Source organism: Globicephala melas, chromosome 2 (genome assembly GCF_963455315.2).
Source record: "Globicephala melas chromosome 2, mGloMel1.2, whole genome shotgun sequence".
Taxonomy (NCBI): Eukaryota; Metazoa; Chordata; class Mammalia; order Artiodactyla; family Delphinidae; genus Globicephala; species Globicephala melas.
In genome coordinates this window covers 151388598-151406912 of record NC_083315.2, presented here as the reverse complement: position 1 = coordinate 151406912, position 18315 = coordinate 151388598, and the positions used below count along the sequence as shown (strand labels likewise).

General features: G+C 49.6%; 1 protein-coding gene across 1 annotated transcript in view; it reads right to left on the bottom strand.

The window, feature by feature from the left end:
* The window catches only part of ESRRB (estrogen related receptor beta), a 105828-nt gene that overhangs the window by 15336 nt on the left and 72177 nt on the right, over positions 1-18315 (bottom strand). Inside the window, exons 3-4 of the mRNA XM_060295088.1 lie at positions 16740-16856; positions 109-219 (exon numbers count right to left, since the gene is read on the bottom strand). Coding sequence (XP_060151071.1) covers positions 109-219; positions 16740-16856 — 228 coding nt within the window. The remainder of the gene's footprint in view (positions 1-108; positions 220-16739; positions 16857-18315) is intronic.

The window sequence follows — 18315 nt, the reverse complement described above, 5'->3', positions numbered from 1 at the left end:
CCTCAGTGCCCCATAACCCAGCAGTGTGAAGATGGCATTTCCCCAAAGGGACGCCAGATGTTCCAGGAACAGATGCTGGCAAGAGGGGCAGGGATGCCCTGCACTCACATGGCTTTTTAGCAGGAGGAGAAATCTGTAAGCTCAGGTACGGGCTGCTCTCTGAGTCCAGCCGTCGCTTGTATTTCTGGCGGCCTCCACGCACTCGATCAAGGCGCACACCTTTTGGGGAGGAAAGGGAGAAGGTCTCAGAGTTGTTCAACATCACCAGGGGTGTTAGCGCTGACTTTGGAATTTCAGCAACGGCTAAATCTTCAGGGCTGCGCGCCCATGGCTTTTTTTACAGCTGCCACATGGCCAGCCTCAGGCCAGGTGATTGGACAATCCTAAGATAACTGTCTTCACGGTAATAATGGCCCATCCGGGTTGCCCTAGGCCTGGTCCTGCCTCTCTGGAGTCAACATCCTCCTGAAATCCATCCCAAGCAACCTTCAGCTCTTGAGTCTTTCTGTCTCCAAAAGACAAAGCACAACAAACACGCTCCTCCAACGGCTGGGGAAAGAAGACACATCATTTTAGATCTGCCGTGAATCCAGGCAGGACTGAGTTAGCTTTACGAAGAGAGGAAAGGAATCCCTGCCATGCGCGGCCCCTCCAAAGAGCTATAACAAAGACTTGCAAACTGCTCACATAAAAAGCATCTAGATGGGCACTCGTTACAGATGTCAGTTTCTGGATCCCTCCCTCAGAGATTCTAGGATTCAGTTCTGTCTGTCTATACGAACGCCCCACGGGATGAGCATGCTGTTTGTCCTGGCCACACCAGGAACACCGGTGCCCGGAAGGCTCTCAACAGCAGGTACGAAAGCAGCTGTGGCCATTCCACCCTGACGTCCCTTTCCAGGAGTGAGGCCCTATCCTAGGGAGACAGACCCCTTATCGTCACTGGGTCCATACCACCTTCAAGAGTGCTGCCCACCCACAGCTCCTGCTGTCTGGACAGAGCTGTTGGTACCATTTGACAGCCCCACCATTAGGCAGGGTGGACAGGACCTCCAGGGGGGGTCCTCACCCAAGGCTACACAAGCCTGTGTGTAGCCACCAACCTATGTGACCTGACATGAAAAGATGGATGGGACACATCGACTGAGCTCCAAGTGAGAACGAACACAGAAAGCAGAGCGGCTCTCCTTTCCTTACCATGAAATGGACCTTGACTAAAACACATAAGAAGTCAGAGACAGAGCCAGCATCCCCAGAGCGAGCAAGCTCGGTGGCTTCAACTCCTCCTCCTTTCCCCAAAGGTCAAGAGCGTCATGGGCACAGAGCCCCAGTCAGGTGATCTTCGGGGCCCTGTCTTTCCCCGGCACTTCCTCCTGCCGGTCCTACCTTCTTCCATCTTCCTAGCTCACGGGGGTGCTCGGAGGGCCAGGAGGATGCTGTAAGCACACCCAGCCAGACTGCCTGAGGGGACTGTCTTTTGGGGGCCAATCAGTGCTCGCCCTTTCACCAGCAGCATCCTTTTTACCCCACAACCTGGTACTTTTGTGTTTGATGCTGAACATGGCTGTAGTGAACTCTTTTCCCCAGGAAAGGGTCTACCCAGCATCCCACCCCTGCTTCCTATTTCAAGGCAATTCCCCTGTTGTGAGTCATCTTACTGGGGAGGGTAGCAGTAGTGCTGTCAGCCGCAGGGGTGTGGGCAGCCCTGGGCCAGACTCTCCTGATTACTGCATCTCCCGTGCCTGGGCTCTCAGCGGCTTCCCTTGGTCCTTGTCTGGCTAAGTGTGGTCCTTGAGCCTCCTGACGGGTGTGCCATGAACTCCCCTTCTGCTTCGAGAGTCAGAATGGGTTGCAACTGACCACCTCTACAGTGGGTTCTCTGGGACAAGACACTGCGATAAGGACATGAATGTAGGCAAGTTTATTTTGGAGGCGTTCTCAGGAAGAAAGTCAATAACGACCACCGCTTCCTAGCGGATGTGGCTGTATCATCCACGTCCATCAGTACCTCGGACCTTGAAGGGGCAGCGGAATCCCATCCAGCACAAGACCACACTCACGTGCTGATGGGACTCTGGCTCACCCCTCCCGGCCCCTTCTGTGAGGGCAGAAGGAGCAGGCACATAAGGGCAGGAAGGAGGACAGTTCCTCCCTTTGGGGAAAAGGTTTTTGGGGAGAAGTGCCCTGTTTGCAAGAGTCTTCTTGACCCCATCCTGTGACACAGCCACAAAGCAGCTCAGCCCTGCCTACTACACCCGAGGCGAGTCAAACGCTCCACCAAGCTTCTCCCCCTGGAAAGCTGGCAAGACCAAGAGTGAAAATGTCAAGCGTCAGGCATAAAGGGCCGTGAGGACCCCAGTTTCCTGAGCACCTACTATATGCCAGGGTCTGACTTGGAGTCCAAGATGAACCCCTTCCCCGCTTCACTGACTCTGTCTGCTAGATGCCAGTCTCATGAGCTTCCCCCTCCCACCCAGGCTGCCCGATCCCAGACAGATGTCAGCAGGAGAGTGAACTGCTCCACAAAAGTAAAAAGAGGCGCCCATCCCTCAGCAAGGCGAGAAGATGGGCAGATGCCACCTCTGTCGCGGCATCCATGTGAAATACTCTCTGTCCTGATACAGGGCCTGGCTCTTTGTGGGTGTTCAAGAAAGTCTTGACACATACAGGAAGGGATATGCCTCCACCCAGGCTGGGTGCTTCTTCCTGGGCTCCAATAACACATCGGGCTTCCCCTCACGACTAGGCGCCCCTTACAGCCAGAGGCTGCTCACCGTGCTACTCCAGGGACTGTCGTGGCACCCGACGTGCCACGTGTTTGCTTAGAAAATGTGAGCTGTTACTATGATCGTCGCTGTCATCGTTATTATTGCTCTTCCCCTGTGCTGCGTACAACCCTCTGGTAAGTCACATTGATAATGACAATGAGAACAGCCTAACTTACGGAGGACTTTCTGTATGCGTCGCCCTATTTAAGCCACAGCATATAAAGCAGGTGCTATTATCCCCATTTTACAAACGAGAAAAACTGAGACTCACAGAGATTTAGCAAGTTGCCCAATAAATGAGCCAATATCCAAGCTCTTTGCCATTCCAGGGTATGACCTCCCAGGGCACAACAGGTATAAACTCTCTAAATTTTCTCCACCAGATCTTTATAGCACAATGGTCAATAGCGCCAATCAATAAGTGTATCAATTAACAGGTTATTCTGTTTAAAAAAAAGAGTAGCCTGTTGCGTTTGATTATGCACAAATTGATACCTGGTATGAGGTGTGTTTGTCCTCCTTGCTACCTGTCTGCTTTCCAAGTCCTACTCTGAACACAAACCCAAGGCACTCAAGCCCACGGGATCCAGTGATCAAGGTCCCTTATGAGTTGTGTGGCCTTAGCCAAGCTGGCGCTCGTGGCCTTGGTCTGGGATACAGCGGAGGGGGCAGTGGTAGTAACAACTCTGCTCACCGCATGTGGCTGTTGTGACAAATGACATCATAGTGGGAAAATTATTGGTAAATTGGGAATTGGCTTCAGTAGCCAGGTGAGGCCATCACTCCCATGGCTCTGTGCTCTGACACCCACCTGGTACTCCACATGCCACCTCCAATTCAGTGGGCTCTTGGAGGACAGGGCCCAAGTCTGCCCCATTTTCTGAGTTCTCCCTTCCCCCCCTACACTGCCCCACAGTCAGGGTTTATCAAAGACCATTTAGGGTAGAGGGGTCCTGGGGCATAGACCCAGGCTGGGGTTGGGCAAATGGGCCCCCACCTAAGTGACCTGCCCATACCATCAAAGGTACCCTTGAAGGCCCCGTTCAACTATTATCTCTACCGGGAAACCTTTCCAGACTCCCCTGGCAGAGCTGGCCACGCCATTCTTGGGCTCCCTTTGTTCTTTCTCTATACAGCAACCAAGGTCAAAACAACTCTTCACCATCATGCACTATGTGCCCATCTCCCTGGCGGACTGTGGGCAACTTCTGGACAAGGACTTTCATTTATCGTTGCAGCCCAAGCTCAGCACACAGCCTGCGGTCAGTAACCAAGTGTCTGAGTAAAATGACGCGCCCAGTTAAAATGAAGCTCTTCAGAGTTAAGAAACGAAAGAATCTCAGGGTCTGATCCTTGCCCCAGCTTCCATTTGTCTCTCCAGCCTCCAGAAATTCATTCTCTCAAGGCAGCCTATTCCTCATGACACTTTCTCCTTGTATTGAGCTAAATTCTTTCTCCAGATCACTCCTTACCCTGCATCCCATCCAACAAGGCCACCTCCCTTCCATAAGACAACCCTTTATGGACTTGAACATCCTTGGGCATCCACCTTCTATGCTCAAGTACCCTTTATGTTCTACATTTGTACAGTGTTTTAGGCCAGCCACCTCCTCGCCTTCCACACATTTGTCTGTACTGATGCGACCTGATGCGAGAAAGGTCAGCCCCTCAAGGGCAGAGGCAGTGGACAGAGGTCTGAATTCCTTTGCACTCTGCCTAAACAGACATTGGTCTATGTTTATACTTATTATCTGCCAATGTGTGTTTTTGGGGGGACTTCCCTGGTGGCACAGTGGTTAAGAATCCACCTGCCAATGCAGGGGACACGGGTTCGAGCCCTGGTCCGGGAAGATCCCACATGCCACGGAACAACCAATCTCGTGCGCCACAACACGAGCCCACGAGCCACAACTACTGAGCCTGCGTGCCACAGCTACTGAAGCCCGTGTGCCTAGAGCCCGTGCTCCACAACAAGAGAAGCCACCGCAATGAGAAGCCCGCACACCGCAGCAAAGAGTAGCCCCCGCTTGTTGCAACTAGAGAAAGCCAGTGCGCAGCAATGAAGACCTAAAGCAGCCAAAAATAAATAAATAAATTTATAAAAAAAAAAAAAAAGAAAGAAACAGCCCCTCCCCTAGAGGTAATACAGCAAGATGTTGTATCATGAATCCTTTAGAAGTACATCACCAAATACTAACAGTTGGATTTGGCAGACATTATTAGTTTCCCACCCAATTTCATTCCATTTCCCCTCTTCCATGCTAACAGAGACTGGATTTTCTTCATAGGCACATAGGGCTTTCTTCATAGAGAGCCCTAGCCAGTCCCAGCATTCCTGTTCCCCACTTTCCCAGTTTCCCTGGTAACCAAGGCTGGTCATATGACCTGGTTCTGGCCAATGGGATGTAAGGTGAAGTCCGTGGTGGGGGCTTCTGGGAATGGTTTTGTTTTTCTGATAAAAGAGACAGACATAAAAAAAAAAAAAGAGACAGACATAGTTGGTGCAGCTCTTTTTGCCCTTCTACTGCCCTGACCTGGAAGATGAAGCCTAGAGCTGTGGCAACCACCTTGTAACAATGAGGCAGCCATGTGAGGATACCAGAGAAGAAAGGCGGAGCCTGAGCCCTTGATGCTGTGGCTGAGAAGCCTGTGCAACTGGCCATTTCTGGTCTTCTTAGGTGGGGCAATCAATCTCATTTATCGATGCTTAAGCCACTAGCAGTCAAGTTCTCTGTAACTTGCAGCAGAAAGCAATTTTAACTGATAAAATGGGCAATTACTTTTTAAATTAGGATGCTTAAGTCTTACAAACAGCAAATGGAAAAAAATAAAGGCGGGGACTTGAACCTGAAATAAGAGTTGCCTTATTGTTTGTGTTCTTATGTTAGTGAAATATCTAAAAAAGTAGGCTCAGGGAGCATATTAAAATACTAATTAACTTAAAATTGCTGTCCAGGATTATTAGATTATATCATCTTATTGATACTTTCTGAATTTAAAAAAGCATCAATAATATTCTCATGTAAAGTATACCAGAGCTCCAAATACTATAATAAATACTTATCCTTTGTTTTAACTACAGTTCAACACTGTGTCATCTTTTAACATGTGCAGGCCAAAATTTAAGTATTCATAAGTGTGTCATGAATACGTAGTGAGTGCTCAATAAATGTTAGCCAATGTAATTATTATTAAAAATATCAATACTTCACCCTTGAAACTGTTCCGTATCTTGACTGTATCAAAGCAAATATTCTGGCTGTGATATTGTACTATAGCTTAGCAAGATGTTACCATTGGGAGTAACTGGGTAAAGGGTACATGAGATCTCTCTGTATTATTTCTTACAACTGCATATGAATCTACAATTATATCAAAATTTAAAAGGTTAATTAAAAATTTGTTTAACTACTTGTGGAAATGTAACCCAGCGATTCCACTCCTAGGTCTATACTCGAAAGAACTGAAATCAGGACCTCGAACAGATACTCATCTGCAAATGCTCATGGCAGTATTATTCACAATAGCCAAAAGGTAGAAGCAACACAAGTATCCTTTCTTTTTTTTTCAAAGGTCCTTTTAAAATTTTTTTTAATTTTAAGTTTTTTTTTTGGCTGAGCTGTGTGGCTTGTGGGATCTTAGTTTCCCGACCAGGGATCGAACCCAGGCCCTGGCAGTGAAAGTGCCAAGTCCTAACCACTGGACCGCCAGGGAATTCCCCAACCTAAGTATCCATCGACACACAATGTGGAATTATACACACAATGGAATATTACTCAGTCATGAAAAAAGAATGAAGTTCCGATACATGCTATGGCATGGATGAACCTTGAAAACATTATGCTAAGTGAAATAAGCCAGACACAAAAGGAGAGATGTTGTAGGATTTCATTTATAAGAAATAACTCGAATAGACAGAAAGTAGATTGGAGGATCCCGGGGTGGGGGCTGGGGGAGAAATGGGAGTTATAGTATTGTTTCTGTTTGGGATGATGAAGAAGTGTTGGAAACAGGTAGTGGTGATGGTTGCAAAACACTGAACGTGCTTAATGCCACTGAATTTTATGTACACTTAAAAATGATTTTTAGGGAATTCCCTGGTGGTCCAGTGATTAGGACTCAGCACTTTCACTCCCATGGCCCAGGTTCAATCCCTGGTTGGGGAACTAGGATCCCACAGTCACACAGCTCAGCCGGGAAAAATAAAAAGTTTTTAAAAGGTGAATTTTGTTGAATATGTTTTGCCACAATTAAAAAAACAATGTAATATACCTAAAACCACTGAATTGTACAGTTTAAATGGGTGAATTATATCTCAATAAAGCTATTAAAAGATTTTTAAAAATACTTCATTTTTCTCTGATTAGTGGAATTAAATAACATAAAATGTATGAAACATAGTAATGTGCTTAGTACACAGTAGGCCCTCAATAGTCATCTCTTTCCTCTCATCTGCCTATGAAAGTGGTAGTGTCTGCCTTAAACTGCTAGCTTTCTTCATGGGAAGAGAGAGAAACACACCCCTTTAGTTATAACTACCATAGGTCAGATGTGTTAAACAAAACGCTCAAGAAACTAAGGTTCAGAGAGGTTGGATATTGTGCCCAGGGGCACACAGCACCGACACAGGTACTCTCTTGAATATGCTCGGCTGCAGCCGTATAGTCCCCAACCCCCAGCGGTCTCATCACTAGGCTGGTGGCCCTCTATCTACAGCGTCCAATCCCACTTCCCAGCTCAGGGCACAGGAAAGAGCAAAGAAGCTGCTGGGCTGCTCTGAGGAAGAAACTGCCTGCGGGGAGGGGAGTGGGGCTCCCCCAAGCCCCTGCCCCATCGACTGACCTATCCACACTGCAGGCACGTCAGAGCAGTCAGAGCCTGCGGCTGCCGTGTCCTGGATCACATGTCCACTTGCTGACTTGATAAGATGAGGCTTCTGACTTTTTTCTTAATGGAAGTAAAATAATTCCTGCTTCCCTCCAACTCCCCCCTTTCCCCTCGGTCGCCGCCCCCCCCCCCCCCCCGCCACTAAGCTGGATGAGATCCCAGCCTTTCCAAAGTAAAAATAGCAGAGTGTGCAGGGGCGGCAGCAGCGTGGGGGCAGTTTTAAGTTTCTTTCTTTTATCCCAGGCACTAAAAATAACCGGTTAAAGCTCAGAAAAGCCTGGCCCTGCACCTGGCCCCCAGCCTGTCCCAGGTGCTGCCCCATCACATTTCTCTTCCAACAGGAAAGGCTCAGACAAGGCAGAGAGGGAGAGGTTCTGAGCCTGTGTCCTTCTCCTGCCTCCTCTGCAGAGCTGCCGTCCTGACACTGCAAAGCTGTCATGGTCAAGACTCTTCTCTTCCCCTTACCTAGAAACCCGCCCCCCCCACACACACAATTTAATGTCCTTGGTTTATTAAGGATGTGTGCAATGCTTTACAGTTTACAAAGCTATTTCCATATGTCATTTGATCTGGGTACCAGAATTGAGGGAGGGAGAACACATGATGATTATTATTATTCCCATGTGAAAACTGAGGCTCAGAAAGGGCAGGTGACTTTCTCAGGGCCACTTCCTCAGCCAGGAAAGGTCTGAGGGAGGATCTGAACCTTAATCTCTAAGTCTTATCTCCTTTGCCCTGAACTTGAGACCACCTACCCTGTATGATCGTCAGAATGCCCCGAAAGCCTTTGAACTACACAGACCTTAAGGACTTACCCACTTCGAGGTTCTAAGTCAATAGGGGAGATGTACAGGAATGGATAATTTTGCAATGCTCCTCCAATGGTTCTTACTATCTACCAGGTCTGGGGAGCATGCACTAAACCTATTTTATGCAGTACTTTTGTCTAACCAGTGTTCCTTCCAGGAGACTTAGGTGTTGACTCTCTACCTATAAGTTCTACCAAACTATAGCTGACCCATCTCCAGAAAGAGGAACAAATCACACAAAAGGTGAGAGGAGTACTCTGGGCTCCTGAGGGCCCAGGGGCTGTGGGTCACATGGACACACTGATGGACACCCCAGCCCAGCAGAATGCCCTCCTAAACACTCATCTACACCCCCCGCACGATCTGAGCTCCCTTCAGCCACCCTGTCGGGCAGGAGGTCCTGGGTGACAGGTGAGCTCACTTTGCTGCCTCCGACAGGACAGCCATCTCGGGCTGCCCCTTACCCTGGTGCTATATCATAATGGTGAAGAGTGCCTCACTCCTGACTCACTATAAGCCGAGAGAGCCTTGCGGGCGGGTAAACACACATGCCACCTAATATTCCAGGGCTTGTGCCAGCTGCTCCAGGATGGTACTGGGTGATGAGACCCTGGCCTTCGGCTTATTAAGGAAGTGTCCACTCTCCTGCTGCTCTCTCCTCTGGACCCTTCTCACCCAGGGCACCGTGTCCCCAAGGACATTTCAGTAGGGCTGTGCTATCCTTGCATTCCCAGCTGCCAGAAAGTCTCTAAAACTGAACACCTAACCAGGAAAGACTACTTCAGCTCAGCCTCCCTTTCCACTCCCTTCCTCTTTTTCCCACTTTGAGGAAGGGCTACAGACTTTGCTACTGGCCAAGGCATCTCAATGAGTTGGATTGGGCTTCTTAGAAGGAATTCTTGTATAACCAAGGAGACTAGATTCCACCCAGCTCTGTTATTTACTAGCTGCATGGCCTTGGGCAAATCACTTAAACTCAGTTGCACTAGATCAGTCATGACAAAAAGCTGTCAGCTGTGCCACCACCCTCCATTTCCTAGTCTGTGGCAGACATTGCTAATCAGTCACAGCACTCCTGCCTACTGATCCCAGGCACTGCCTAAAAAGCCTTCCAATCATGCATTCTAGGCGGCTGCTCCCCACCCTACAGTTGACAGTCCAGCTGAAAGCAATTTGCCATCCTGGAGCCAGCTCATTGTACTCAAAAGTCAAGTCCAGCAGGATCCGAGACCAACATGGGTAAGGCAGATTAGGAAAGCATCTTTACAGTAGCAGGTTAAGTAGATAAATAATATATATTTTAATGACACAGAAGTGCAAACCATAAAGGAAAAGACTGATACATTCAATTTATTAGAATTACTAACTTCTGTTCATCAAAGGATGCCATAAAGAGAGGAGAGCTACAAATGAGATTTTTACACCACCAGCTACTGAAAACATGACTCATAAAAATGACCAGAACATACAAAGATTTCTAAATGAAGTAGAAAATCTGAGGAAAGGCTCAGACAAGTACCTCACAGAATACAGCTCTGTTTACTCCTCTACGTACTGTCTGTGGCCACTTTCACATTACAACAGCAGATTTAAATAGTTAAAAGCATTTTAACTTCAAAAGTATAGTTAAAAGTATTTTAACTTTAAAGTATTTTAACTTTACTTTAAAATACTTTAAAAGTATTTTAATACTTTTAAATACTTTAAAATACTTTACTTTAAAATACTTTAAAAGTATTTTAACTTTAACTAGTTAAAAGTATTTTCACTTTTGGCCCACAAAGCCTAAAATATGTATCCGGCTGACTCCTGTAATACAGAATGAAAATAAATGAATGATAGCACCATGCAACAGGAAGCATTCATCTCGGAAATACTGACTAAAATAATTAAGATGCAGAAGACTATGTATAGTATAATTTCATTTAAAACGGAAAAACATGATATGATTTGAGATACAAATATATGATAAAACCATAAAGAACGGCAAGGGAAAATAATGTGGAATCAGGATGGTAGCTGCCCCTGAAAGTAATGAATGCGGCTCAGACACAGAGGGAAGCTCAAAAGTAAGGGTAAAATTTCTTTTTATTAGACTGGGTGGAACGTTATCAATGTTCTTCCTACTTCACGTATGTTTTTGGCAAATGACAATGCCTGTCCTTTAAAATATGTTATTCTTTTCCCATCCCAACATAGTTTTAGCTGGACACATGGCATCCCAGCTAAAGACTACAATTCCCAGACATCCTTGCAAAGACGTGTGGCCGAGTGACTAGATTCCACCAATGGGCTGTGAATGGAAGGAACTTGTACTACTCTGGGTCCTGCCCTTCGAGGGATCGGATACAGGCTTTTCTTCCTTTTGGCTGTCTCGGAGATGGGTCCACAAGTGGAAACCACTTGCTAAGGATGGCAAAGCCGCCAACCAGTCCTGGATCACCTTAGACATATTGGACTGTTATATGAGAGATGAGAGAGAATTAAAGTTCTATCTTGCTTAGGTTTGAGTTTTTTGCTTTGAGGGAGCGAGTCTCTTTGTACAGAAGTTTAGCCTTACCCTAACTAATATAACATACTATAAATATTTTTCGGGATCTACTTGATGCTTACTTAAAAAAAAATTATTTATTTATTTTGGCTGCGCTGGGTGTTAGTTGTGGCACGCAGGATCTCTTAGTTGCGGCATGCGGGCTCTTAGTTGCGGCACGCATGTGGGATCTAGTTCTCTGACCAGGGATTGAACCTGGGCCCCCCGCATTGGGAGCACGAAATCCCACCGACTGGACCACCAGGGAAGTCCCTCAATGCTTACTTTTTAAGGAAGTGTTTTGTTTGTTTTCATTTTTATTTTTAAAGTGGATAGATATATAGTAAGTGCTGTCAACCCTTCAGGAAAGTTTTGTTGAGAAAGGGAGCAGGGTAAGGTAGCAGCAGCTGAACAGAGATAAAGTTTGGATCAAAATACACTTGTGGGTGTTTTAAATTAAATTCTGTTTGGGTGCTGATGAAAATGATCCAGCAGTGAGGAAGGGTTTGATGGGGTTGGAAGCAGACATGATACTATAGGAGTGAAGTCCCTAATAAAGAAAGAGGAATGCGATTCAGCGCAGAGATGGGGAGCCTGGCTTTTGATAGGAACAGAAATACCTCTAACAAGAGTGAAGACAGAAAACAGGTAGGTAGGTTTGTGGATTCAACAGCAGGAGGTTTAGAAATTCCCCACTTGACTGTTTCTATTTTCTCAAGCAAATATGAAGCAAGGTCATCGGCCAAGGAGCAGGGAAAGAGGCTACAGGAGAGTCACAACTGCCTTCTGAAACACAGAAGAAACCAGTGATGTAACATGATGCAGAGTATCTCAAATCAGTGACTAACATTTTACTCTGTGGTACAACTCCAGGAGTTTCCCTGGTGAATCAGGAGCGAGATGAAACAGCAACTAACTACTAGCATTCCCATTTTACAGAGGAGGAAAGGGAGGCTTCAAGAAGTTAGTAAATCACCCAAGGAGCGTATACGTGGTGCCGCTGGGGTTTTATCGGGTCTGTGTGACCACTGAACCTGTTACTCAACGTCTGATGAGCCAGAAGCCCTGAATGGACAGTAATAAGGGCTCAGCACAGACGAGACCATCTTCTGTGACTTCATTCAATTAACGCTTCCCCAACCAGAGGTCATCAGGTCATCGTGCCTGAGTGGCCCAAGGTGCGAGGCCACATGGGAAGATCTTGTGAGGCGTCAGATGTGTGTGCGTGAGCATGTGTGTGTGTAGGGTGGAAGGTGGTTCGGGGGATACAAACAGCCATCAGAGTTCTTGGGCTCTAGTTCAAAACTATTCTTTGAAGTGCTCGAGAGTTGTTTTGTTTCAGAACACTAATGTATTTTGGAAAAGAAAAAGAATTTTTAAAGGCAAGTCATCTCTCATCCTCTTTCTTCATTCACAGGGCCAGAAAAGTGGTATTTCTGGCATGGGCTAGAGGCGGGATACTCTATAAATACAAAGCCATTAAATCCCATGCAGCGGGAACCTGATCAGGGCCTCCTTTTAATTTCCTGACATGAGCTGGCCACTAACCCAATTACCCAGAATCCCCGGAGGAGCCCTCCGCCTTCCCAACAAGCACAAAGAGATTGAGAGCGTATCGCATGGATGTCAGCCCAGCTTTCACTGAAATCAAATATCTTTTCGAAAACACTTGGGGAAAGGCAGACCAGGGGCTGAGGGGAGGAGGAAATGAAGCGGGCCCGGGAGGCTGGTGGCCTGAGGGAGGTAAAGTGAGGTGAGCAGAAGAAGTTTGCGCGGACAGTCTGTGCAGGAAGATCTGCAGAATTCCCGGATGTACGGGTGCCCCCTGTGACACGCAGCAAATGGTTCTCCAGGTTCTCCTGGCTTAGAGGCCATCAGGCCACACCCTCACCTATCTGGGGAGGGCTTCTCCATGGTCCTCCCAAGGGACCCTCTCATCCTCATTTTAGACCCCAGACGGGGTCAGCCTAAGGCGATGCCACCTCTAGGTCTCCCACCAGCCAATCCAGGAGGAAACTCAAGGCAGCTGGACACTAGTAGGCCCCACCTAACACAATGGGCGCAAACGAGAGCATCTTTGAATCCAATACTACTTTAACACGCCCAGGAAGCTGACATTTTAAAGCGGTCCCACAGCAGATCTTACCAAGGAGTCGTCCCATCTGGTCCTCACCTTGACCTAGTGATAGAGAGCAGGTTTCAACACCCCTGCTCCACAGGTGAAGAAATGCAGGCCCAGGCTCGTAAGTGAGAAATCATAGACAAAGCAAGGATACCTAAGAGCCAGGAGGGGACACAGGCACTGACGCCCAGCCCGGAGCAGATTTTGTATTCAGTTTCCTATAAAGAGAATCGTCACTCTTTTCTCTGAAAATACAGATTTTCATACACGGGATTTGCTTGAAGCAAGACAGACCCTTGGACATCACCTGTGCTCCACAGCCGACGCTTCCAGAACTGACAGCAGCCTCGAGGCAGAGGCTGAGCCAAAGAAAGCCCCACTTCTGACCTTTTCCCTGGCAGTTGCTGGGCCCCCAAATCGCGTGGCGCTCTCTCAGGTTATTTTACTTAAGAAAGGAAAGACCGAATAAGGATCCAGAGCTGCTGGACAGAAGAGGGAAGCAGCGTTCTGACGTGCAGGTGAGATACGGAGGAGGGGAGGCTGGCCTTCCATTCTCCCCTTCTCCATCCCCCTCCCCCAGAAGACCCAGGACCCCAGCCCCTGGCTCCCCGATGTCGAGGAGCCTTGAAGATGGGGTGCGGGGGGGGCACCTGGGGAAGGCTGGGGTCTGCATTTCAGAGTCAGGTCAGAGTCTGAGGGAGACAGAGGGAGGCTGCGTGCCTGCACATGATGGGGGGTGGGGGGACGGGCACCTAAACAAAAGCAGAAGCCAGGGCAGCTCCCTGGCAGGGACACAGCCTTCTCAGGGAGGCGCGCTCCTCTGAAGGGGCCGGTCCCCGCGGAGCTTCAGAGCCCGGGACCTTGCCAAGGCTCTGTACTGCGGGGAAGAGCTAAACGAAGGCGCCTTTGTGTCATCTTCCCCCGTCAGCAGCGGGGGCAGGGCAGAGCGGGGGGAGGGAGCGTTCTGGTGACTGCCCTTCTCCTGGGGCACAGCTCCTGAGGGCTGACCCCCGGGAAGTTCACCTCGGCACACCTGCCCGGCTCCCGCCAACAGCCTCAGACGCCCAGCACGCGTGTGCTCCCCACCTGAGGCTCTCGTTCCCCCAGCAGCCCACACCATCATCCTGGGCCACACAGCGTCCATCTCGCTCCTTTTAAGTAGCTGGCGGGGCGCCTGGCCTGCTGTTGCCGATGGACTGTGCCCCTGGCCACCTGCTTCCCTGCCTCTGTGGATCCCCTCATCATTCTGCCTTTCTGGGGCGCCACTGGGAAGTACCCCTGCTCTCTTCCCAGCACTGGGTAACCCCTCAAGAGACTCTGCTCAAAGGTTGCAAGGTGGTCCTGGGATTTCAAGTGGCGGTCCCCACTTTTTCCTTCTCTCTCCCTCCCTGCTCATAATCCTGGGGGGAGGGCGAGGTAGCCTGGGATTAGAAGCCTCCCCACCCCTGACCTGGGCCATGCAGAGCAGACACAGCACAGCAGGGAGAAGCTCCAGGCTCTGGGACCAGCTCCCCTCAAACCAGCGTGCGTCGCTGCAGGACTCAATTTTGTCTGCCTTCAAATTCAGGAGTATATTGATAGCAATCAGCTGCTTCTGTTCCAAGCTCCTCAGACGCTGTGAAGTAAGCCAGGAAGGCTACACGCTCCAACCAGGAAAGGCTGTTGGACAGCTGGCCCCTGCCCGGGTCAGGGCCCTCACACCTGGCTTCCCAGAACATCCTTACACACTTAAGAGCAGAGTCTCTCCAAGGCTGACAAAGCCTTCGGTTGCTTCTCAGCAGCATGCAGAGGGGAGATCAGGAGACCAGTGCTGAGGCACGCTTCTGAGGGCCTCTGTGCCTCAGTTTCCTCATCTGTGCACCCCAGGATGCTCTGGAGCAGCAGAAAGGACCCGGTACAGAAGACAGAGGACCTGGTTCAGCCACTAGCTGGGGTCACACCCTACACGGGGGTAGACCAAAATTGGGGAGAATCAAAATGAACAGACACAGTCTTTCAGCAGGTCCAGCGCAGCCTGTTTCTAATCTAGAAAGAGAGCTGTTTCTTCAGTTGGTTCCCCCGGTGGAGCAGCTGGCATGTGAATAAGAGCTGAGGGGCCTCCTCCATGTCAAAAGGGTTGCATGAAACAACTAGTAAGAAACGCAGTTTAAGGGTCCATGTGCCATGTTGACACAGGGGCGGTGGAGGAACCGGGCTCAGCGGAGGTGAAGGGGGCACCCGGAATGGAAAACGGACGGAGTCCCCGATTTCCACATCACAACAACGTCCAAGTCGTCCTACTAACAAAGCACCTTAGATTCGGGCCCTCTTCCCAGAGGGCGCCTGGAAGCCAGGATGGGAGGAGGGCCTCGGGCTCTTAAAGGCTGGGCTGGGCTCCAGAAGCCCCTCCCACTGAGGGCCTGCATTCCAGTCCTGCCCCTTCCTCTCCTCTCCCAGCCCCTCTGGATCCGATAATCTGATCACCAGCACACACCTCTTTTCCTGACTCCTCTCATTTCTGGAAGGATCCCAGGGCCCAGAATCATAAAAGCAGATCTGTAGAAATTGCCACTGGCTCCCCTTGAAAGCAGGGGAAGGGGAGAAACACACACACACACACACACACACACACACACACACACTACCCGTCTCCAAAAATGGCACTAAACGAGGTTCATCAGCCTGAGCAGATCAACAGGGAAGGCGGTGCGGGAGACCGAGAGCTGTGCTGTCCTAATAACGAGAGCCACAGGTCACTTACAATTCTCTAGTAGCCACGCTAAAGAAGGTAAAAAGAAGCTGTGATATCAATGTCATAATACGTTTTGTTTAATCCAATGTGTCCAGAATATCATCATCCCAACATGTAATCATTTAAAAAATTATTACCACAATATTTTACACTCCTTTTTATCATCCTAGTAAATCTTCAAAATCTGGTGTGTAATTTACACTTAGAAGACGTGGCTCACGCTGCCGTGTTGGATGGCAGGCTCTAGAGGAGAAAGAGAGGCAAAAGGTAGAGAAAGGAAAGGGAAGAGAGAGGATGGGGGTGGGGGCAGGGGACAGGAGGAGGAAAACACTGGCCAGGGGACAGCCATGTCCTGTGCACCTGCTGGAAAACAGAGGTTGACCTTGGCAGGTGAAGGGTACATGACGTGTCATTCTGGGCCTCAACGTCTCTGCCCTCCGCATGCCCACACTCCATGGGCCACCGAGAGGTGATAAAGCATCCCAAGGCTTCCTTCCCAGGGTGGAGAGGGTTCTTGGCCCCGACGAGGGCCTTCCCCAGAGCGCCAAGCCAGCTTTTCTAAGGCCCAAGTGGGGTCATGATCCCCCAAAGGATCTTTAATGGAGAACTTCCACCTCCTGTTGCCCAGCAGCGTCCCGAGAGCGCGGAGAGCTTTAGCTGCCCACGGGGACTGGAGGCTGCACACCTGCCTGCAGGCTGTGTGAGACAGGCAGCCCGGGGGGCAGGGCCTTCACCCGGGCTGCAGGGAGAGGCCCGTTCCCGTGCGCCGCTCAGGGAGAAGGTCCTGAGCTTGCTGGCATTTCCCGGGGGGCTGAGGCCTCCCGTGGGAAGAAGAGCTTGCCCAGGACCCAGGCTTCGGCTCCGCCTTGCATGGCCAAGCGGGGCCTCTTACCTTCCTTCAGCATCCCCACTTTGAGGCATTTCATGAAGCGACAGGCCTGGCAGGACTTGCGCCTCCGTTTCGTGATCTCACACTCGTTGGTGGCCGGGCAGCTGTACTCAATGTTCCCTGTAAGCAGACACAGAAGGGTTGCCAGGCACTGCCCCCATCTGCCAGCCACAGGCTGCATGGGGACTCACCGACCAAATCACTACTCTCCAGCCCCGAGGTTCCCACAGGGCAGTGGTTCTCAAAGTAGGAGGTGCTCCGAGACACATGTCAGGGTGTTTCCTCCTCTCTTAAATACAGAGATCCCAGTGCCAGAGGTCAGGTCGGCCAGGCAGCCACAGCTTTGAAGCCACCACTGAACTGGGACATCAAAACTCACTGAGCTGACATTTTATCCCAAGCAGAGAAATTTTATCCCACTGCTGACCAAAACGTCAGTGTGGCCCACCGGCCCTATGCCCTCAGCCTGGGCCCCAACTCATGGGAAAAACCTCTTGGCAGCTCTGAGCCCGCAGGGACCAGGGCCTGCATCCCACATCCCATGGCAGAGGCCCAGGCCACCCAGCTTGGCTGACCTTGAGAAAATCACTTTCCTCTCACTGAGTTGCAGTTTCCTCATCTGCAAAATAGTGTGATATCTGCTAGATGAAGGATTAAGCAAGATCAGGTATATAAGATTGCTTTAAAAATTGTAAAGCACGATTTGAAGTGAGCTGGTGATTTTATAAGCACAGTTCATTACTGCAGAGGGCAACTGTGATTAATTTTCCATGTCACCCCTTAACTGGGTGATAATAATGGCTTCCGTGAACCTGACCCCATGCTCCTAGTAGGCTGTGAGCACCACGAAGGCAAGAGGTGTGCTGTTCATCACGTCATCTCTATTGCACTGAGATCAACCCCTGCTGCACAGAAGGCGTGCAAGACAAGCCTGCTGAATAAAAATCTACCGAATCCTCATAGCAACTCCATGAAGTAGGTGCTGATACCATCCCCATTTTACAGATGAGAAACCTGAGGTTTACAGAGTGGTTTACAGTCTTATTCGGGATGAGCTGATCTTCGAATGCTCTGGGGAGGCCATTGTCCCTTTGCAGGGCCTCTTCCTGGGAGGGCTGACAGCACGGTCGGGAGAGGCTGCAGCTGCCTTTCTAACGTAAGGGCACAGCATCTGCCCTGAGTGCTCTTACGTGTCTGCACTCATGTCACAAATGTGCACTGTGCAGCTATAACAAGCCTGGAGGCCAAAGGAAAGGCAATGGGAGGGGGAAAGGGACTGGAATTGTTGGGCGTGGGCGGAGAGACAGGCAATAGAAAGATACAAGTGCAGGACAGCGGACCACTGTGTCGTTTTGGATTTTATCATGTCTCCTCGGCCCCCGTCCCAGTCAGTGCAGTCTGCTTGAGTCTGTGGTTTTCAGAGAACAGACTCTGAACTACTGCAAACCTTTCATCCCAACACCCATCCAGCTGCCACCTTCTCAGGGAGCAGGGACAAGTGATGCCCAGCAAGCCGCTTGTCCAGATTCCCCTCCCGGGCCCAGCTCACCCAACAAGGACACTGCCTGGCACGGAGCAG